Consider the following 23,162-nt stretch of genomic DNA (forward strand, 5'->3'; position numbering starts at 1 on the left):
GGCCTCATGCGAGGACTCTATTTTTGGGTTTGCTACATGCAATGCAGAATTTAAATTTATTTAAACGCAATGTATACCTTTCAGGACACTTTAAGGTGTCATATAAGCCATGCCGTCCACCCACTGCACTAAAACATTGAATGTGGTTGTACACATACACCCTTCCCAATTTCTCCAGTCAAATGTCCAGAGATTCCCAGAATGCACCCACACCACACATACATTCCCTATGTCTGGGGCGAGTAGAACAGCCTGTGTGACTCTTCACCTCTGGGTCAGCAAATGTACAGGAATGAATAGAGGACGTCACAACAAATGTGAACAGGGACAAGCTCTTGCTGACACTTCATCAATCCACTTTATCCACCCAGCCAAGCTTAGATCTGACCTCAGGTTAGCCTTTTTCCCTCAGCAATGATTTACAGAGCCTTCAGAGCTATTCAATGACATGTCGTAAAGATTGGTTGTTGTGAGTTTAGAGCTAACAGACCTTAATAGAGTCAATGGAAACTTTCAAATGACAAGAACAGACACTCATGTAGTGAAATCCCAATACAGTACAATATAGACTAGTTCTAGGAACGTTTTTGGGGGAGGAAAACACTGTTAGTTTTCAAACTAAGACCTATTACGTGTGAAAGTGGCCTAACTTTAGGCTTTAAGGGACAGAAATGCAGTCTGTTAAGCAGCTGTGCATCTGAAAATTAGGTCATAAATCACATGTAATTTTCACAACCCCTATTTTTGTGTCCAGTGGAAATCTGTGGAAACAGGTGTTTTCAATGTTTCTTTGGCTGGATGATCAATGCCCAGGTACACAACTGTACAACATATTGAACAGACTGTACATCTGTCACAGCATTGTTGTGATATATGGAATAAAATTACTTACATTTCATTATTTTACATTTCAGTATTTCCCTCACAATAATAATAATAAAAGAAGCTATTGCATAGCTTCAGAAATGCTTATGGACTATGGTGTTTTTTGGATTCTGACAGACATGGTCGAAATGAACTGTTGGTGTATCCCAAAAAATATCTTTCCATACACCAACATACAGTATATAACTATCCTTTTAATGCTGGGGCTAATATAAAAACCATGCTGATTTAGGATGGACTATTGTAAAGTTATATGGTCAACTTGGATGACAGGCCACAGGTTAAACAGGTGGGGCAGGGTATGTGAAATATTTAACAACTGTTCTCCTGCAGTTGCTATGAGGAAATGCAAATTAAGTTATTTTCCTTGGTTGAACTACAGAACCTCATTAGCCAGCTGGCTACACCACCTCAGAATATGGAAACAGAGAATGAGAACTATGCATTAACGACTCTGGAAATCACCAGCATAGCATCCGTCTGCCATGATCAGGTCGCCTCTCTCTCTAAAAAACACAGCCATTTTCCACAGAGAAACTACTGTCTCCAAATGTAATGATTAACTATATAAGATACAGACACAGAAGTTTCAAAAATTAATTTGAGATTTAAGACAGGACAAAGACTGATGAATAAGGTATGGTGGATTTAAAGAGGGAGAAAATGAAAGAAGACAGGAGAGAGAGAGAGAGTGTAAGAGCGCATTTTTGCTACTGCAGGCTAATCCGCCTGTCTGGCAGCTCATTAGAGACTAGACAGCTCTACAGAGAACTAGGCCAAATCTAACATGAGGACTAACTTTCTAAAACTTCAATGTCCTATTTGAAACACAAACATGCACCACTTGGAAAAAGACTGGATGTCTGTGTGAAGTAATATTAACACAATAAGGACTGAAGTGCAACTACATCTGACATTTTCAGTTGAAGTGACTACAACAACATCAAAGTCTATGTTCGGAATGGAATCAAAGCATATCGCTTACTGTATAGTTTGCAGTAAACTCTGAATACTGCCTACTATTATAACATTCAATAGCCACTTTTCAACTATCGGGCCATTGCGAGCCAAGGCTATCAACTGGTCAATCGCTTCGGACCTCAAGCCGTAAGACCAAAATCGATCTGCGTTCCCACCATCGGGCCAAAGCCCCACAGCGTTGACCTAAAGATTTAACTCTTAAAACACCGCCCTTGTGCCAACTTCACACACCCCTCCCATTTTACAAGCAAGAGGGAAGCTCAAGCTGGGGTATCATGTTATCTAGAATACTGAGTTTATCATATGTAAACATTAGCTAGCTAGCAAAATAAGTTAGCATTGACAAATCACCTAATGTAACTGCCATGGTGTCCCGAGTGGTCTCTACACTAACAGGAGGATGATCTCCCAGCACACCATCCATGATCTCGAACCATTGAAAGTTCTTTGACCATTGTGCATTTTAACGGATTTGTAGCCTACTATACCTGTTTTCTGTACCATTGTGCACTGGATACACAACCTGGAAAGTTCCACATTTGACACTGACCCCACCTCAATACCCAGTTAGCCTTGTTTGTATGACGATAAATCAGTAGCAAAACTCGAGAGCTTGCATATTTGGATTTGAGAACTTGTATAATAAATATTTGTACTCGTAAGTTGAAATTTACACTCACAGCATGATGTGAAAACTTGTAAAATAAAAATGTTAAGTTGAATGTTGCAATCTGTGCTCACAGACAATAATTAATAGCTTGTGTTTTGAATTCACAATTCAATAAAATGTTGTACTTTAATTCATTTTCACAGAACAACCACAAATCAGCACTTACAACCTCTCAAATCCGGCACTGCAACTTTAAATATTCACACCTTGACTTTTTCAACTACTTTAGTGAAAAACCTTTAGCAAAATTCACTTGTGCACTTGTAAATACTGATGCGAGAGAGCAAGAACAGTGTTCACCGGGGAGGGGTCAATTACGTTTTTTTGGGGGGTTGATGCCTAGCCAATGAAATGCTATGATTTTGTAAGCGATGGTGTCATGCCACAGCACCAGCCCGTGCCTTTTTGTTAGGGCAGAGCAGAGCCGGTGTTATGGATCAATTGGGGATTGTGTTAACTGGGGATGTGCATTTACATATGAATAATTTCACTTTCTTTTTCAGCAGATTAATTCGATGTGAATTGCCATGGAGCAAAGAGAATTATAAAAACACTGCTGGTATCATTATTAACCCACTTTGTTTCATTGATGTCTGTTCTAATGAATTTGACACAGTTTAAGAGCGATTTTAATGGTTTCACAGGGTAACATCTGGTTTCCCATGTTAACGTGGGACATTGGTTTGAATGGGAACTGGTGATTACATTAGTCAAGAGCAGTAAATCGCAAGTGTAATAATTTATTTGCAACACTAAAGCATCAGTGTTCGATAAACAAATTGAAGGGGATCTAGAAAGGGTCCAGTGATGTTTATCGAGCAAACAGGTCTGTGGATGATGCAGTCAACATGGGATTGCATCATGTCCTGTAAACATCAGGGCACATGCAAGGATCCTTTTTGTGGGCTTCAGCTCGGCTTTCAACACAATCCTCCTAACTATTCTCCGGACTAAGTTAAACCAACTCCCTGTTCCCATGTCTATCTGTCAGTGGATTACCAGCTTTCTGATGGACAGGCAGCAGCTTGTGAGGCAGGGAAAATGTACTTACACCACCTGTACCATCAGCACTGGTGTCCCCCAGGGATGTGTGCTCTCCCCACTACTCTTCTCCCTGTACACCAATGACTGCACCACCAAGGATCCCTCTGTCAAGCTACTGAAGTTTGCAGACGACACCACTGTCATCGGCCTCATCAAAGATGACGATGAGTCTGCATATAGAAAGGAGGTTGAACGGCTGGCTGTCTGGTGCAGTCAAAACAACCTGAAGCTGAACACACTCAAAACAGTGGAGATGATTGTGGACTTTAGGAGGAACACCCCAACATTGTCCCCCTCACCATTCTAAACAGCACTGTGACAGCAGTGGAGTCATTCAGGTTCCTGGGCACTACCATCTCACAGGACATGAAGTGGGAGACCCACATTGACTCCATTGTGAATAAGGCCCAGGAGAGGTTGTACATCCTTCGCCAGCTGGTGCTGCTAATACAGTTCTACACAGCAGTCAGTGAGTCTGTCCTCTGCACTTCAATAACTGTCTAGTTTGCAGCTATGAAATCAGACATAAGAAGACTACAGAGGACAGTTCGGACTGCTGAGAGGATTATTGGTTGCCCCCTTTATATAACAGATTTGTAATAGATTTGCACTATGTGTGTGTACAAAAAATATCTTCTCAGAACATGTATGAAGGTGAGTGTATGTATGTATGTATATGTATAATTATTTATTTTTATTCTTCTTTTTTTTATTATTTTTATTATCTATGTCTTGCTGCTGTATTTGTATTGTTGTACACTGGAAGCTCCTGTCACCAAGACAAATTCCTTGTATGTGTAAGCATACTTGGCATTAAAGCTGATTCTGATTCTGATATTACAAAAACACCCAATGTGCACTCAGATGCACAATCTGATTCCACTAAGGGACGAACTTACACAAAGTTACGAAAGGTCATGTGTGCATTAACAGAATGGAAAATGATTTTCCTCAGGCTAGAATGAGAAGAGATCACACCCCTTACACAATTCTATGTCAAGTCTTTCCTTTGCAAAGTGGGTCAATGTGTAAAACACTCTCCTAATGCCACCCAGAGAAGCAGATGAAAGCAGTATGAATCTTTCTAAACAGCAGTAACACCAGCAATGAGCTCTCAACATTTTCTTTTGTCCTCCCTCTGTCCTTTTCAAGCAGAAACCCATGAGACTTGGAGCATCATTACCCATCACGAGAGGTTGGAAAGAATGGGAGAGCGGGAGAGTGTGGAGGTCAGGGTGAGAGAAGAGATGTTAGAGCGATGACCAGAGTAGGGAAGAAACCTGATGGAGAATGTTTGGGAGACGTCCAAGTCTTAATGTCCCTGTGGTCTGTGTGTTTGGACAGTAAACCCCCTAATGGCACCACCACAGATAGAAAGACAAAATAAAAACACAACAACAGACCTACCTCTTGGACCAAAAAAGAATAAATAAAAAACTGATGTTGTTGGCTTTGGACATATTAATATTAAGAAGAGAAAATGGTTTACAGACCGACCTAAAACTGTTTATCTGTTCCACCATGTTTATTCCACAGTTTGTTTACTGAGGCAGCGTTTTGTATTGAAAATGGTTAGAGGGTGTTGTGATCCTTCACTAAATTATTTTAATGGTTGAAATAGTTGGCTTTCCCATTTGAACTTTATTGAGGCACAGTCACATTTACATTTACACTGAGAAATTCAGTGGACAAAGAAGGCGTGGGTGGATGTTGAGGTGAATTTGCTTGTGAAATTTCACCACACTTGAACTCCACGCTAAATCCCTGAAGGGAAATTCTTCGCCACCAGAAGTTAATTGCGTGAGATTCATAATCATTCATTCCCAATTAAATCACTGTATTTCGCCCACTGAATTTCAATGTGTGAAAGTAACTGTGACCGCGCCTTTACCTTTGCACAGCGAAATTTCATGAACAAGGAGAGGGCGGAAGTTGAGTGTGTGTGAAATCAGCAAGAAACAAATTATCAAGTAAAATCTTCTTAATACTGCATTTTCCACACTGGGACAGTGAAGTTAAAAAGAAACTTGCTGTTAAAATTATATTCTTGTGTCAGTCACTGCCCACACAGAAGCAAAACAAGCAACTTCTTATTGGTCAACGCAGCAAATTTCACCAAACTTGAACTTCATGCGGAAACTGTAAGCCACCGGAAGTCCATCACGTGAAATTCGCAAAAGTACGCATTCCAATTGAGATGACTATATAGTGTATTTTTGCCTTGCAAAGGAAAATGTGACTGTGCCTTTAGTGGTTTTGCTGAGGCAAGCATTACTGTTGCTGCTCATAATCATGGTCAGATAAGCCTAAGTATTAATGGGGTCATGACATGATAAATCAGAACTCAAAACTTCCTTTTATGTTCTTCTATTATTTAAGAGATTGGACTGAAAAAGGTAGTCATATCTAGGGACCAGAATGTCATAGAGACTTGGGTATGGCCACTTTTGACCTAGGCCAGTAAGTAACCACCTTGCAACCTCCCAGAACACCCTATCAGCCCCCTAGCAATGTCCTAGCAACCAGCTGGAACACCTTAGCAACCACACAGAAACACTAGAAACACTCATAAAGACCCTTACAAACAACTAGCAACGTCCAAGCAACAAAATTAATGCGACAGCAAGTTTTGTAAATGTAAAAATCATGTTACTTTAGCTGTTCTTGTAAATAATCCTTCCTTTATCCATCACACACACACACACACACACACACACACATACACACACACACACCTGTATATCCACTCAAGCATTCACACGAGTCAGTGGTTTCCCCCTGACTATCCCTGCAGGGCCGCCTGCCAAGTTTGACAGTTAACCTTTTCTTGCAAGACAAAACACTGAGGTCAATGCAGCATGACCAAACTGTAGAAGAGGAGGGAGAGAGACAGAAAGAGAGCAGGAATTAAGTAACTTGCTCCACTGTGACTGCAACAAAAGAGCTTTTAAAAGAAGTAAATAAGCAAAAGAAACAGCAGATATTGCCCTTACAAAGAAGTACTAAGTGTTACCATGGTACAGTGATGGTATCAGATGGTAATTATGTGGTACTTTGATATCATTGTACTGAATAATTACTACTGTGCAACCTTGGTAGTATCATGATACTTTTTGTCAATATTGGTTTGTGACGAGGAGGAAGGCGGGGCTGGGCCATGAGTGCACACGGCCAGCCCGCAATCTGGTTAATCAGCCGAAGAGAGGGATAAGGCAGAGCCAGATGCAACAGTTTGGGAAAGAGAGAGCCACACGCAGCTGCCGTTTGTGTGTTTGTGTCTTTTTGTTTTCACTAAAATATTACTTTTATGCTTTGTCTGGTTCCCATCTCCTCCTTGCCCATTTTAACCCTTGTAACATGGTTAATATTTACATGGTCCTCCAAGATACTTTGATAGTAATTTGGGATTGTCTGGGCTAATTTTGGATTATGATACAGGAAACAGACTGAAACTACCCTGTCACTGTTATTCTTCAAATATGTAACCTGATACTCTTTCATGTGCAAGTCAAAAAACACAATCCACTGCAAAATGAGTACCCGCAAACCTTCACTTATTTGACTAATGTACTGTGCTGTTACATTGTCTGTCATTTAGGTTTGTGATGTCCACAGTTTAGAAAAGCAGCTTTACAGAGGAAAGCATGGGAGAATTATTTGTTTTGCTTATATATGCAAACATATGTTTAATTGCAGTGATATATTTAAATGTATAGAAAAGAATCAATCATATGCATAACTGGAATGCAGTATGCAAATCCAGATTCTGCATGACCCATGATACCCCTTATTTACCCTCTCAGCAAGTAGGTGGCGAATGTTTCCTGCTTGCAGACGAAACCTCATGAGCTGTGTCTCCAGGGCAATGCATCTCTTTTGCCAGTCCACATTGGTGTTGGGCACTGCTGCCACAGCTACGCTGCCCTCCATCACCTCTGCCATATGTTCCCCTGTGCCAGTCTGCCAACCTACAACACCCATTAGGAAACAAGAAGTCTGTTAGTCACATGATGAACTTTGTATGGACTAAAATAATTTTCTGAAGGATCACAATACATTTGAATGAATGCAATGCAAATGGAGGACAGGACAGGGTTAACTTGAGGTTCAATGGAGGTTCAGGACCTTGGACTTGGCCTTGCATGGAGAAGGAAATAAAATGTGACAAGCTCTCCAGCTATTAGACTGTTCATTGGTCAGATTTCCTGATTTGATTTGATTCAGATTCAAAAGCTCTTAATTCTGATTAATTTGGGTATATTTCAGTTATAATCATAATTTTGTTATTTTAAATTTTGAAAATAAAATCTCTCTCAGCTAATGCTGTAAATGATACAGGGAACATTCCAACTTGGTAAAGTATGAAAATCTTAATTTTAACAATTAACAACAGGGTCAAAATTATGCAGTTCAATTGTTTTTTATTCAACAGATATAAGAATCAACACAATTAAAATGGTAAACTTAAAGTAAAAGATCAATCTTGGGATTTTAAGAATCAATATCAGGGTTGGGTATTGATACAGATGTCACGATTCAATTAGATTCTGATTCATCTGTAGATGAGTACATGTAAATAAGAGAAGACTCGAATGGCTTTATCTCACCTGTGCCATGCATAATTACAAGTAAATGTTATTTTTGTATTTTTTTTTTATCAACAACTGACTGTAGAGAACAGAAAGGATTTTAAATCAGACATTATTCAATGGCAAATGGGTCACGTGGATTTTGTCTTTAGACACGCAGTGAAAGTTCTTGTTCTAAATACTCCACCACTATACTACACAATTACTGGAGAGTGTAATTTAAACATTTATCAGCCAGTTGCCAAATATATACATATAAATTGCATAGTGCAGAGTTTGGTTGCAAATGTGAGTGATTTCCTCTCATTGTAGTGGAGGGTTGAGCATAGAGTAAAAGATCAAGCTTGGGATTTAAGAATCGATTTCGAGATTGTTCAACTGAAAATCGCAATGCATTGGAAAATTTATATTTTTACCCACCCCTAATTGGTATTGTTCAAATCGTGATTAATCTGAAATTGATTGAACAAGGCCTTCAAAACCAAAGCTATTACAGACCATTGTTATGATCCCTGTTGTCTGTCCCGTGTTTTCTGTTCACCCGTCTCTGTTCACATTCCATGTCACGTTTTCCTTGTTGTCCGCCCCGTGTTTCACTGTCTTCGTGTTAAAACTACATTTCCCATGATCCCCAGCACTCATCACTGCCAGCCTTGTGTCATTGTGCTCACCTGATTGTAGTTTGTCATCATCATGTATCCAGTGTATATATACCCTGTTTGTTCTCCATTCCCTTGTCTATCGTTGATGTTTATGGATGCTTGTTTTCGTGCTCCCCGTTGTGCCTATCCTACTCGTGAACCCTTTTTATGTCTTTCGTGTTTTGTTCCATTTAATGTCTTCTGTGTTTTTGTTTCTATTTTTTCCCATCATGGATGTTTTGTTTGTTCCTGTTTTGTTTATCTTATTAATATAATAAAAACCCCTGCATTTAGATCCTTGCCCCTCGTCTGCCTTCCTGCTCATCGTTACAGAACGATAGACCACCTATGGATCTAGCAGCGGTTTTCCTTGAACTGGCCCAGGCAAATCTTCCCCTCCGCTCTGGCTCGCCGAGTACTCACGGCGAGCCAGGGCCCACGCCTGCCACGGTCAGCGAGCCAGAGCCCACGCCTGCCACGGTCAGCGAGCCAGAGCCCACGCCTGCCACGCCTAGCCTCGACCGTCCCAGAGCCAGCGCCTGTGGCCTCGACCGTCCCAGAGCCAGCACCTGTGGCCTCGACCGTCCCAGAGCCAGCGCCTGTGGCCTCGACCGTCCCAGAGCCAGCGCCTGTGGCCTCGACCGTCCCAGAGCCAGCCTGTGGCTCGACCGTCCCAGAGCCAGCGCCTGTGGCCTCGACCGTCCCAGAGCCAGCGCCTGTGGCCTCGACCGTCCCAGAGCCAGCGCCTGTGGCCTCAACCGTCCAAGACCCAACACCTCCCGAGCTTTCCAGAGCTCCGCCTCCCGAGCTTTCCAGAGCTCCGCCTCCCGAGCTTTCCAGAGCTCCGCCTCCCGAGCTTTCCAGAGCTCCGCCTCCCAAGCTTTCCAGGGCTCCGCCTTCCGAGCCTCCTGAGCTTTCCAGAGCTCCACCTCCCAAGCTTTCCAGAGCTCCGCCTCCTGAGCTGTCCAGAGCTCCGCCTCTTGAGCTGTCCAGAGCTCCTCCTCCCGAGCCTCCCAGGGCTCCGCCTCTCAAGTCCCTCAAGCCTTCCAGGGCTTCCCCCCTCAAGTCTCTCGAGCCTTCCAGTGCTCCGCCTCTTGAGCCTTCTAGGGCTCCACCCCTCAAGTCTCCCGAGCCTCCCAGGGCTCCGCCTCCCGAGCTTTCCAGAGCTCCGCATTCCGAGCCTCCCAGGCTTTCCAGAGCTCCGCCTTCCGAGCCTCCCGGGCTTTCCGGGGCTCCACCTCCCGAGATTTCCAGAGCTCCGCCTCCCAGGGCTCCGCCTCTCAAGTCCCTCAAGCCTTCCAGGGCTTCACCCCTCGAGTCTCTCGAGCCTCCCAGGGCTCCGCCTCCCGAGCTTTCCAGAGCTCCGCCTCCCGGGCTTTCCAGAGCTCCGCCTTCCGAGCCTCCCGGGCTTTCCGGGGCTCCGCCTCCCAAGCTTTCCAGAGCTCCGCCTCCCGAGCCTCCCAGGGCTCCGCCTCTCAAGTCCCTCAAGCCTTCCAGGGCTTCGCCCCTCGAGTCTCTCGAGCCTTCCAGTGCTCCGCCACTCAAGCCTCTCGAGCCTTCTAGGGCTCCACCCCTCAAGTCTCTCAAGCCTTCTAGGGCTCAACCCCTCAAGTCTCTCAAGCCTCCCAGGGCTCCACCCCTCAAGTCTCTCGAGCCTCCCAGGGCTCCGCCTCTCAACCCTCTCAAGCCTTCCAGGGCTCCGCCTTTCAAGTCTCCCGAGCCTTCCACGGCCCTTCTCCCCGAGCCTCCTACGGCTCTTCACCCAGAAGTTCCAGAGCTTCCTACGGCTCCGCCTCCCGAGCCTCCTGAGCCTCCTACGGCTCCGCCTCCCGAGACTCCAGAGCCTCCTACGGCTCCGCCTCCCGAGCCTCCTATGGCGCCACCTCCCTCGGCTCCACCGCCAGAGCCTTCCAGGCCTTCGCCTCTAGAGCCTCCTACGGTGGCACCTTCCTCGGCTCCGTCTCCCGAGCCTCCCTCGGCTCCGTCTCCCGAGCCTCCCTCGGCTCCACCTCCCGAGCCTCCTACAGCTCCACCTCCCGAGCCTTCCAGGTCTCTGCCCCTAAAGCCTCCTACGCCGCCCCCTTCCTCGGCTCTGCCTCCTGAGCCTTCCTCGGCTCAGCCTCCTGAACCTTCCTCAGCTCTGTCTCCTGAGCCTTCCTCAGCTCCGTCTCCTGAGCCTCCCCCAGCTCCGCCTCCTGAACTTCCAGAGCCTCTCGCAGCTCCGCCTCCTGAGGCCCCAGAGCCTCCCTCAGCTCCGCCTCCTGAGCCTCCAGAGCCTCCCTCAGCTTCGTCTCCAGAGCCCCTCTCAGCTTCGCCCCCGAGACCTGTCCCTGTCCTGAGGCCGCCTCCCAGGCCTCCTGGACCTGTCCCTGTCCTGTGGCCACCTCCCAGGACCCCTGAACCAGCCCTTGCCAAGTGGCCAGCTCCCGGGCCATCTAAACCGGCCTCTGTCCGGTGGTCACCTCCCAGGCCCCCTGAACCGGCCCCTGCTCTACGGCCACCTCCCAGGCTACCTGACCCGGTTCCCTTCGCACACCCCTTGGACTGCCTGTCTGCCCCCGTGCCTCCTTGGACTGCCTGTCTGCCCCCCGTGCCTCCTTGGACTGCCTGTCTGCTCTCTGTGCCCCCTTGGATTGCCTGTCTTGCGTCCCTTTGGTCTGTCTATTTGCCCCTTGTACTCCCATGGTCTGCCTAATTGTCCCTTGTATCTCCTTGGTCTGTCTCTGTGTCCCTTGTGCCCCCCTTCATCTGTCTGTTTTCCCCCCGGGTCTACCCCCTCACTCCTTGGCCATTTTTTCTTGTTGTTGTCTTTGTGGGTCTTTTCCCCTCTAGGACCGTCTGGAATCCGGTCCTTTTGAGGGGGGCCTATGTTATGATCCCTGTTGTCTGTCCCGTGTTTTCTGTTCACCCGTCTCTGTTCACATTCCATGTCACATTTTCCTTTTTGTCCGCCCCGTGTTTCACTGTCTTCGTGTTAAAACTACATTTCCCGTGATCCCGAGCACTCATCACTGCCAGCCTTGTGTCATTGTGCTCACCTGATTGTAGTTTGTCATCATCATGTATCCAGTGTATATATACCCTGTTTGTTCTCCAGTCCCTTGTCTATCGTTGATGTTTATGGATGCTTGTTTCCGTGCTCCCCGTTGTGCCTATCCTACTCGTGAACCCTTTTTATGTCTTTCGTGTTTTGTTCCATTTAATGTCTTCCGTGTTTTTGTTTCTATTTTTTCCCATCGTGGATGTTTTGTTTGTTCCTGTTTTGTTTATCTTATTAATATAATAAAACCCCTGCATTTAGATCTTTGCCCCTCGTCTGCCTTCCTGCTCATCGTTACAACCATAATGGTAGCAAATTGTGATACATCAAAATTATATTTTTGGCCAATTTGAAATTATCAGCATACACCAGCTTGGGCGACAAAATAGTAAGTTTGTCCTTGTATATATTCCAATATCTAATAACAGATTTTTAAACAGATAATAAACATTTTCTGTTTTCAATACTTTTAGTAGATTTTGAGTAAATAATGTAAAAGTTTTAAAACCCCATTTTGGTCAACCACTAGTTACAGTGTAACTGACAGGGACTTTACTGAATTGTTTGTAGTGTTATTGAGACTTCAGCTCAAATCCATTAAACGGTTAAAAAAAAAGAAGCCAAAATCTCTGTAATCCAAGGTTGACATTTACCATAAAATGAGAACACACTGCTGACATCACAGGCCTGGCAGTAAATGCTCTGGGGCCAAGGGTTTCTTTCACCTCTGTTTTATTGTTTCCCCCTCTTTCAAATGAGCTCACTTTTTAGTGATCACCTTGGTAACCACCAAAAAGCAAACTTGAGCTGTGGGCTCAAAGAGATGAATCTACTATCTCATTCTACACATAGGGCAGACACTAATACTGTATACACATTCATGTAGACCATAGTGATGTAAGACTAGCTATGCATGTGTAGACAGTTTACCCAGCAGCCCAAGCAATCCCTACCATATTCAGCCACCTAAATATCCCTGCTCAAGCAATCCCTTCTTAATTACAGGCCTAGGGAGAAACAGGATCCTGTCCCACACAATGGAGTCTTTCTGCATGACAGTCACATTACCGATATGAGGGAGGTCTTTCTCTCTCTCCCTGAGAAAAGGATAAAGAATGTGGTGGCTGAAAGGAGACAAGCTCTTGAAATGTGGAAAGCGGTGGTTATTGTTACCTGCGCAAAGTCGTGAGGCCACCATTAGTTTAGCACACTACCACACATTTTAAAGGTAGTTCACCAAAAAAATTTTAATTCACTCATCATTTACTTCATCATATTGTGTAATATTCTCTCAAACATTGCCTTTTGCATTCTATTGAAGAAAGTCAATCTTATTGGTTTAAAACAACATGAGGATGAGTAAATGATGACAGAATTTTCATCTTTGGGTTATGCAATGGACAGTTCACACAACTGCTATGACAAAGACTCTCACTGCCCTATGGGAGTGTCGAATCAAATCGTCAGGGTGTATGAGCTGTACAGTAGATCTTCTTATTACTGGAGCTTAAACGTAGCCTGTCACAAACACACGCTAACCTCAGAGTCTGAAAAGGGCTAAATCTCTATTCATATGGTGGCAAAATAAAACAAGAATTTACAATGTAAAAAGATAAAGTAAAAAAATTATTTCCTTACAAAATAAGATGTTTTAGACAGACTACAAAGCAGTAGCAGTAATCATTTTGAATCTATTGTCTCTTGTAACAACAAATGAACAAAAACTAGTTGAAAGTAGAATGATAAATGAGACACCAGACATCTACGGTGTGGCGGACATTGAAACTGTAAAGCGGCACAACTGTGCCATGTCGCGCTCTGCAATTAGCATGGTCGTAACTACAGCCCTACTGACAAATTACAGAAGCGGCGCTCAGAGAGATTCCGCTAGCTGACCAAAGTACTATAACTCTCTGTCCAGTTATGTATGAGCTTGACTGAAGTCAAAGCTTGAGGTTTAGGAAACGTAGCCTGGCAGATGAAGGCATGGCCATTGGAAAAAGAGGTCAAATAAAGCCAATGTTTCTGCTTGCTCAGCCCACGATGTTAACATGCACTGCCAAATATGACAGCAACATGCAAATAATCCATTTGCCCCTGAAGCGTGTGTGCTAATGCATTGAGGTACACAGCATTTTGCACACTTGGCTTGTTTGACTCGGGGGGAAGGGAGGAAGAGAGGGAGAAGGATCACCCACACTGTGGAAACAGAGTGGCCACAATCTCCTTCGAGGAAAGATATTGGGGTTAAGAAGAGAGATATACCTCAGCCATGAGCTGGTCTTTGTAGGTGTGAATGTGGGCTGAAAATTTTAACAATTCCTACCCAGATTAGATTTAGGCCTACTGGTGACCATAATGAGTGCATTAACATGTACAATCTTCACCGATTCTGCTTAACAAGCCAACAAATTGTGTGGTCATTTAAACGCCTTAAATTAAGCATACTTTGGGCTTAATACCTCCTGCCTCTGGCAATATCAAATGATGAGCCCAATTTCCTGTGTCAACAGGAAATGCATCAACACTATATAAAAATTAAAAAAACTCATCAAGCCACATCATGGGAGTCTTTAATGCCTGATTTCACAACAATGTAAAATTCTATGGAAGATGAAGTGTGAATGCATTTTTCCAACCAAAATGTCTATATCATGGCATTTACAATAGTAATAGAATCATTAAAAATGAAACATTTAATCTGGAAGTTTACCACACAACCCTTTCAAAAAGGCTTTTTTGCACATTTGGGTAAAAACTAGGCCTGTCAATTTAACGTGCTAAATCAGTGTGATTAATTATATAAAAAATAACGCTTTAAAAAATATTTTATCATGCCCCCGGAAAATAATAAGTAATTTTCCTACCATCAGAGCAAATCAAGATCGAAGTTGTGGTCACCCATAGAGACCCAGAAATGTACTACCCAGACCCAAACCGGACCCGTCTATTATTTGAAAGCTGGAACCCGGAACCGGCCTGGAGACACAGACCCGATCGACACCGATTTCACAACTGATTGCTATTAACAAGTTAATTTTAAGCTGTGAAACAAAACTTTGTGTCTTACTTAATGTAACATTAGTAGCCTTCTCCCCTGTGACTGGCCATGACGCACGCATATAACCCATCCTCCTTAACAAGAAATTTGTTAAAAAATACATCCAGGTTTTCTGTGTTTCCTCTCTTACTGATTGAAACAGCATAGCTAATCCACTCATTCTTTCAGCTTCAAAAGTCCACTTGCTGTCACGGTGACGGATTACAAATGCGACTTGTTTAGAATCAACTTTGCAATTTTTTTGGTATCTTGAATTAGATAACTTCGACTGTTTGCCCTTTTGAACTATATTAACGATTACTCATTCATTGCCATTGCTGCTAACGTTAGCATTGCTAATTTGCTATCATGTGCCTTAACTCAGCTCTGCCTCTGACGTCACTCACCTCGTTGTGGCTCTTCTCCATTTTTCATCTAATTTCCCAGTCCCCACTTTCTCATCCTAAATTTACAAATTGTGTTGCAAGTTACAACACACATATCTGATCACTGCCGGGTCTTCTCGGATCAACACGGGTATTACACATAATGCTAAAAAGACTCGGGACCCGCAGCAATAGAATGGGATCCGACCCGGACCCGGCTAAACGTATAAAACGTGGATCCGAATCTGTACGGGTCCTGGGTTGGGACAATTATGACAGTTGTTGGACACCCCAAACTACAAAGTCAATGTAGCTACGTTTCACCCCAATTTGGAATGCCCAACGTCCCCATGGTGGCATAGTGACTCGTCTCAATCCAGGTGGCGGAGGACAAATCTCAGATGCCTCCGCGTCTGAGACTGTCAATCAGCGCATCTTATCACATGGCTTGTTGAGCGAGTTACCGTGGAGACATGCCACTTGTGGAGGCATCCACGCACAACTCACCATGTGCCCCACCAAGAGTGAACCACATTATAGTGACCAGGAGGAGGTTACCCCATGTGACTCTACCCTCCCTAGCAACCGGGCCAATTCGGTTGCTTAGGAGACCTGCTGGAGTCACTCAGACCACATTGGATTTGAACTCGCGTGGTAGTCAGCGTCATGGCTCGCTGAGCTACCCAGGACCCCAGTAAATTTTATACATTCATATTTTATGCTATCAGACATTAGGTGTGAAAATTAATGAGCAATTTCTCATCTTAAATTTGTATTCAGTTTTAAAGGACGTATTAAGTTATACAGAAAAGAGAAGTGAATGTTTTTCTCTTTTTCAGTATTGTTGTTTGATTAATATTCCCTACAATTTTATATGTACAATTTGTATGCAATCTAAAGGACTGTGGTTAATTATATAATAATTATTATATTAGTAGATCCAATTTGCCCTCTTTGTTTTTCCTTGATATTATTAAAGCAGCATAAAGTGAATATGGACATTATATGCATCAAAAGATCATGTATTATGCATGCACTCTTTAGATGTACAGCAGGGTTTAACCATGGATTTAACAAATAAAAAATATTCATCCTGCATAAAATGAGATTTTGTCCAATACTGTGTATATTAGATGAAATAATGGTTAATGATCCCAAAACAAATATAAATTATATAATTCACTATATTTTTTTTCTAATGTACACTCATTTATGGCTTTTTTCTCTGCACATGAATGCAGCAAGTGATGTTGGAAGATGTTATCCACAACCACTAATCTATCATACAAATAAATAGTTAAAAAATCATACATTGTGATTTCTGGATTTTTTTTTTTAGATTATGTCTCTCACAGTGGACATGCACCTACGATGACAATTTCAGACCCCTCCATGATTTCCAAGTGGGAGAACTTGCAAAATAGCAGGGTGTTCAAATACTTATTTTCCTCACTGTATGTGGCATTTTATCCCAGAGCAGAAATTGAAAACAACAAGCAATTAATTAAGTGGATACTTTCGCTGTGAAATTCTCTATGTGAGAGCGGAAGTCTTTACCAATCAAATGCTCAATTGTACAATGAAGGCATGAAAGCAGAAGGCTGCGCCTGCAAATTTGGACACACTGATCTGGAAGATCATACATGTTTAATAGTTTTGATGCAGGAATTTTTTGCGTGTGTTTGCTGGAATTTAAAAAAAAAATGCTATCCCAATATACAGAATTACCACGCTTACATATTCAGTTGAGGGTGCTCTAACGTTAATATCGAATGGTAGTGTAGCCTACTAGCTCAACTATTGCTGCACTGCCATGTTCGCAATACACATCCTCATGCTCTCAGGCAATGTGATGCATTCAAAAAGGAATATTTGCTCATTCACACAGGCTATCCACACTCCCTTTCAATTTCCTCATTCTTAACTTTGATTTAGTCTTTGCTGTTATGTAGGCTATAAGGTTTGCAACTTCACTAAAACAATGTTTAAACTCCCTCCTATTGCTTACCCACCCCAGCATATCACGAAGCAAATTCTGGGTTGAGCGTGCGGCACTGAGCGACCTGAGCGAGCGAGCGGAGCAGAATCTTCAAAAAGATGCTCTCCGCTCAGGTGGAATTATCACCGCTCCGCTCTGCTCACATGCTCTGTTACTGACTGCACACTGCCTCTGACACAGAAAGTCAGGATGTAGAACACTCATAATGACTCATCATGCCTCTCTAGTTCTGCAGGTCAAGAGCTTTCCTGAGCAACAGGAAGGATAAAACAGCTATGATAGCCCTCACACATCTCAAAGTTAATCTACAAACACAACAACAAACTTTAAGGCTAAAGTGAGCCAGTAAAGCTGTAAACTGTGTACTGCACAGTTTTGCAGACAGATGAGAGTCTGAAACTTCAAAACAATGCTCAAAATTCTTCGATAAGACACATAGAGAATATGGGCAATGTTAAAAGAGTGTAGTAGAGGAAACAGTAAATCTTATGACCCAAATCATATCACAAGATAAAAAAAAAAGTGTGTATGAGTCATGAAAGGCCAGTGAAAATCCAGGGCAAGTCTCTGGTGCATCATTCAGTAAAACAGAACCAACCACCTCAGTTTTTCCAATAAATCTAATATCATTTTGAAACTCTACTTTAAGTACACATGCACACACTCACCAAATCTCTGCTGAGCGGGCAGCTGCAGTGATGTAAGTGATTAGGCAATTAAATGATATCATCAGTAGTGTGAAATCCCCATCTTGTTTTTCTGGATTTTCTCTGTCAAGATCCAAACTGGTTTCTCAAGAAATTGTCATCTCATCCGAATTACTCAGATCAGCAGAACATTTTTTTTGTGTTTGGGTCAAGTTGCGTGGAAGTGTTTTTTTTTTTGTTTTTTTTTTGCAGTGCAGTAAACACAACCTGAATGCAATCAGTGACATCTGTGACCTATTTCTGTCTAAATAGGTCTAAATATCGAAATAAAGAAATCATGCGTGTGTTCTTCTACATTAATACTTTAAGTAGCTATTACAGGTTGGAGAAAGCTGTTTGTGAGCATTCCAACTCTTTGTTCCTGCGCAGAATATTTATCTCAAAAGAAAGGCCACCACACACAACTAAACTGAGCCTTGTGTCTTTTGTTTCAGCCTCTCCAGTCTGTAACAAAGTTTCCATTTGGTGTCTGTGCAACAATTTATGGCCACCTATAACATCAACTTTGGAGGTCTTACAAACTGAAAAGCCTGCTCAACTAATTCAGAGTGTAGCTGTTCATCAGAAAACAGCATAATAAATGGCATTCCAGAGTTCAGATGCTTTTTGCCTCTATTGTCCTCCACTAGCTTCAGTACATCAGTACAAATTTAGAGAAGGTCTGAGAAGCTTGGTTCTTCTAATACTCCTTTTCCACAAAATATGGTGCAGGTACTCATGGCAGAAACAGGGGATTTATAAACATTTATCAGAACCATCCCACATTTCCCCTTACTTGAGACATGAATAATAATGTAACTAATTATGTAACCACGTAGTTTATTCTTGAGTTTTGAGTTTTGATCACATCTTATTTTTTCTCTCATTTTTATCCCCTTTTCTCCCAATTTGGATTGCCCAATTCCCACTACTTAGTAGGTCCTTGTGGTGGCGCAGTTACTCACCTCAATTCGGGTGGTGGAGGACAAGTCTCAGTTGCCTCCGCTTCTGAGTCAATCAATCCATGCATCTTATCACGTGGCTCGTTGTGAATGACACTGCAGAGACTCACAGCATGTGGAGGCTCATGCTACTCTCCATGATCCACGCACAACTTACCATGCTCCCCATTGAGAGCAAGAACCACTTAAATCGAAACCACAAGGAGGTCACCCCATGTGACTCTACCCTCCCGAGCAACCAGGCCAATTTAGTTGCTTAGGAGACCTGGAGTCACTCAGCATGCCCTGGATTCGAACTCACATCACCAGGGGTGGGAGTTAGCATCAATACTTGCTGAGCTACCCAGGCCCTAGCACATATTTTAACATCTACAGTCATTTGATTCATAGGCGCTATGCCATCACAAGCTACTTTTGATGCAACAATCTAAAGTTATTTAAATATATAACCAATAAAATTAAATACAATCAATTAACATAAATGGTATTTGTGAATAAAACAAAATTACAAAGAGGAGGAAAATAAACTAACTGGAGCTGCAGCTCTGCAACACGTCATACATAGAAACATGCCATATCGGTCGCTTTTTCAGTGTAGAGAGCTTTGTTGATTTAAATTGAAGCGATCGAGTTTTGTGCAATAAAGTTTGTTTTGTGCCCATGTTGGCAGACTGAGTCATTGTTGTTGTTCTTAAAACTTTACTTGGTCCAACAAAACTTTACTTGGTCTAGACTTGACATTGTTACAATATACCAAGTTTTGTTTCAATACCTCAAAGTATTGTGAAGATACAGCCCTTCTTCCTGTTTGGCATCTTCTAAGGCAAATTTGCTGATGGGTTACATGAGAACAGTTAATCTATCAAAATTAATTCTTAAATGTTTTGTCAACATGGTCTGAAAATAATATAAGCCAAATTTGGTAAGGATCCGATGAATGATCTAGGAGGAGTTTGAAAAAGTATGTTTTCCGTAAAATTCAAAATAGCAGAAAATCTAGTGGGTGGAAATTGAAAACATGGTGTCCATTCAAATGAACAAGTTACCCTGCCCACTTGGTCTCTGATGGTTTGACACCCAGAACCATCTTTTTCTGCTTAGGAAACAGATGGAACAGTTTCAGATAGGGCAAAGGTTCTGGAACCGGCACTGGCATCCTGTCGGGACAAAAGAGGCTCCAAGGTTCTCTTCTTGGTTCCTCCCAGGGTTTTCCCTCAAACTACTTAAATATCTGTAAGATTTTTCCTTACACGATTTGTCCTTGCCACTTCCTTGGAGTGTTCCTTGAAGCTGTTGCCTTTGGTATGCTTCCTGGGGGTTGTAGTCCACTATTCTTTTTGAAGTTGTTTTAAAACAATATATTGTGAAATAATTCTATACAAAAGTATTGAAAAGTAGTATATTAGTAGTAGTAGTATATTATTTAAAATTAAATGAGAAACAGCTAAACAAGATGACTGTTGAGTCTATGGCTGGGGCATAAATGCGCCAAAAGGCATTACTGAATATAGCACATCACCGCAGCTCTAGACTGCAGAGATTTCAGATTTACGGGTGAGAACATCTGCTGCAGAATACAACACCCATTTAGTGGTGGTATAAATAGATTGGATTGCATGAATCACATAGAGAGTTCCTAACAGCTGTAGATGAGGCATGGAGAAATCCCACAGCTCTTCCCTCCAATATTCTCTCCTCCATTTGGGCTCTCTTCTTCTCTGGGCTACAGGATGCATTGTATTCAGCCTAATAACAGGCTTCTGTAAACTGGCCACACTCATTATCAGCCTGAACGGTAAATATAGCCTAAGACATTCCTCCATTCTGAGGTGTAAACATCTCCAGTGCTGTCACTTAAACACAGACACACACTCACATGTACACACACACACACACACACACACACACACACACACACAACACGTTGTGTTTCCATGTTTTATGGGGACGTTCCATAGACATAATGGTTTTTATACTGTATAAACTATATATTCTATCCCCTAACCCTACCCCTAATGATAGCTGAACCAACACGTGTGTTTGTGTGTGTGTGTGTGTGTGTGTGTGTGTGTGTGTGTGTGTGTGTGTGTGTGTGTGTGTGTGTGTGTATGTGTGAGCGTGTATTTATCACTTTGTGGGGACCAAATGTCCCCATAGTAAAACCCGAAATGTTTGACCTTGTGGGGACATTTTGTCGGTCCCCATGAGGAAAACAGCTTATAAATCATACTAAATTATGTTTTTTGAAAATGTAAAAATGCAGAAAGTTTTCTGTGAGGGTTAGGTTTAGGGGTAGGGTTAGGTTTAGGGGATAGAATATAAAGTTTGTACAGTATAAAAACCATTATGTCTATGGAAAGTCCCCATAAAACATGGAAACACAACATGTGTGTGTGTGTGTGTGTGTGTGTGTGTGTGTGTGTGTGTGTGTGTGTGTGTGTGTGTGTGTGTGTGTGTGTGTGTGTGTACATGTGAGTGCGTGTCTGTGCTTAAGTGTGTCAAACTGTGATCAAACTCATTCATTGTAATCAAAAACTCCATGTGAGCACGTATGCACATGCACAGCATTTGTTTTGTTTTTTGCAACGCAGTATAAAAAAGCACTTGTTCATGATCTCTACAATAAAACACAAGGAGGGCACACATAGGCAAAGCATTCATGAATTAGGCTACATTTTTTTCTCTCTCAAAAAAGGGCACAACGCACAGATGTGTCGGACAGCTGGCAAATGTCAACAATAATGTAGACATGGACCCCCGATCATTTAAACAAACAATGCAGTGGAAAAGGTCTAAAAGCATGAAACCATTAAACAGAAACACTCAATCAAAGAATAATTAGTTCAGCCTACCTTGTGACTTATTTTGACCGGCTGAAATTTTCACTTGACTCGGCACTTCAAAGTACGCATCGCAACGCCTCCGAAGTTAGTAAACTCTCTGAAAACTCGCACTTCCAAATGTTTCATTCTTTGCCCCACCGTCTTTTTGCGTTTTCAGTTCTTCTCTGAACTCAGCAGACGCTACTGAATCTCCATTCAGTAAGTTCATCCTTTATTCCTTAAAAGCGCCGAGCGCCGGGGTCAGATTACGCCGGGAGCCAAACCCCCTACACGCGCGTGTGCGTCTGTGTCTGTGTCTGCCTCTGCCCTGCAAACACAGGAAATTGCATCAGGGGCCACTATCTGAAAGTGTTTAAAGTTTTCTGACTCACTTATTTTTTTGACTGTCTAATGCTTTTAAAAGCTATTGGTAGCATATAACTTTGTGCTGAGAATTATGTAGCCATTAGTGTGAATGTTAATATTAGGCTACATTTACCTTGAACGATATTGAATAATGAACTTTTTAATTTTACTAACCAAAACAAGAACCAAAAGTACCACGATATTGATGTTTGTTCATCTTTACATGGTTGCATCTCTTCATAAACCAAGTTTCGTTTCAATAGCTCAAAGCATTGCAAAGATACAGGCTTATATCCTGTCTGGCATTTTCTATGCCATGGTACTGTGATAATGTTTTTGGACATTCTTTCATGACAATTCTTTGACGTACCTTGGTGTAACATACAATGGTATAGAACATACTGTAGTACCATGTACTTCCAGTACCATGGCATACAGGTATATAAAGTAGCCCACTTGCCAAATCACATGGTAATGTTACCTGATACACTGCTTGTTTGATTTACTTAATAAAATGAACTAAAGCAACACATTTCCTGAACAGTTTATCACAACTTGATTTCATTGCTTTCTATCCATTTAAATTTATAAAATGCAAGTTTACTTAATCCATTTGAGTTGGGACTACATGAATACTTTTTGTAGTGTTAATGGCGCATTATTGAAACTAGGCAGGGGATTTTCATTTCCAAGCCTGCTTTTATGTGTTTTATGCAAGATCAATATAAAGGGGCATACTTGTTAGTGTTTAATGTTTTGTTATTTTGAGATTTATAAGAATTTCTGTAATGTTGGAGTTTTGGGGGTTACCATTATGGTGAATCGAGCTTGAACTAACAATGAGGACAGGTAAATATCATGCACAAAATTGATTGCTTGCTTCGTTGACCAACTGCTGTTCTATCTATAACATATTTACTAAACTAATTTCAAACATGTGTAACCACTGTCCATGATTTAACCAAGTTCAGCCAAAGAGCTAGATATATGTGACGCTCTTGTTCTACCTCGAGTACTGGAACATCGAACATAGGTCTCCGGCGTGGGAGGC

The 23,162-nt window shown here is 42.4% G+C and overlaps 1 protein-coding gene across 1 annotated transcript in view; it reads right to left on the reverse strand.

Moving 5' to 3' along the window:
• Positions 1-21,926, reverse strand: part of LOC127657027 (pleckstrin homology domain-containing family H member 1-like) — a 72,493-nt gene extending 50,567 nt beyond the window's left edge. The window contains exons 1-2 of the mRNA XM_052145666.1: positions 21,776-21,926; positions 7,376-7,548 (exon numbers count right to left, since the gene is read on the reverse strand). Coding sequence (XP_052001626.1) covers positions 7,376-7,522 — 147 coding nt within the window. The 5' untranslated portion in view covers positions 7,523-7,548; positions 21,776-21,926. The remainder of the gene's footprint in view (positions 1-7,375; positions 7,549-21,775) is intronic.
• Between the last annotated feature and the right edge of the window lie 1,236 nt (positions 21,927-23,162).

Source organism: Xyrauchen texanus, chromosome 16 (assembly GCF_025860055.1).
Source record: "Xyrauchen texanus isolate HMW12.3.18 chromosome 16, RBS_HiC_50CHRs, whole genome shotgun sequence".
Taxonomy (NCBI): domain Eukaryota; kingdom Metazoa; phylum Chordata; class Actinopteri; order Cypriniformes; family Catostomidae; genus Xyrauchen; species Xyrauchen texanus.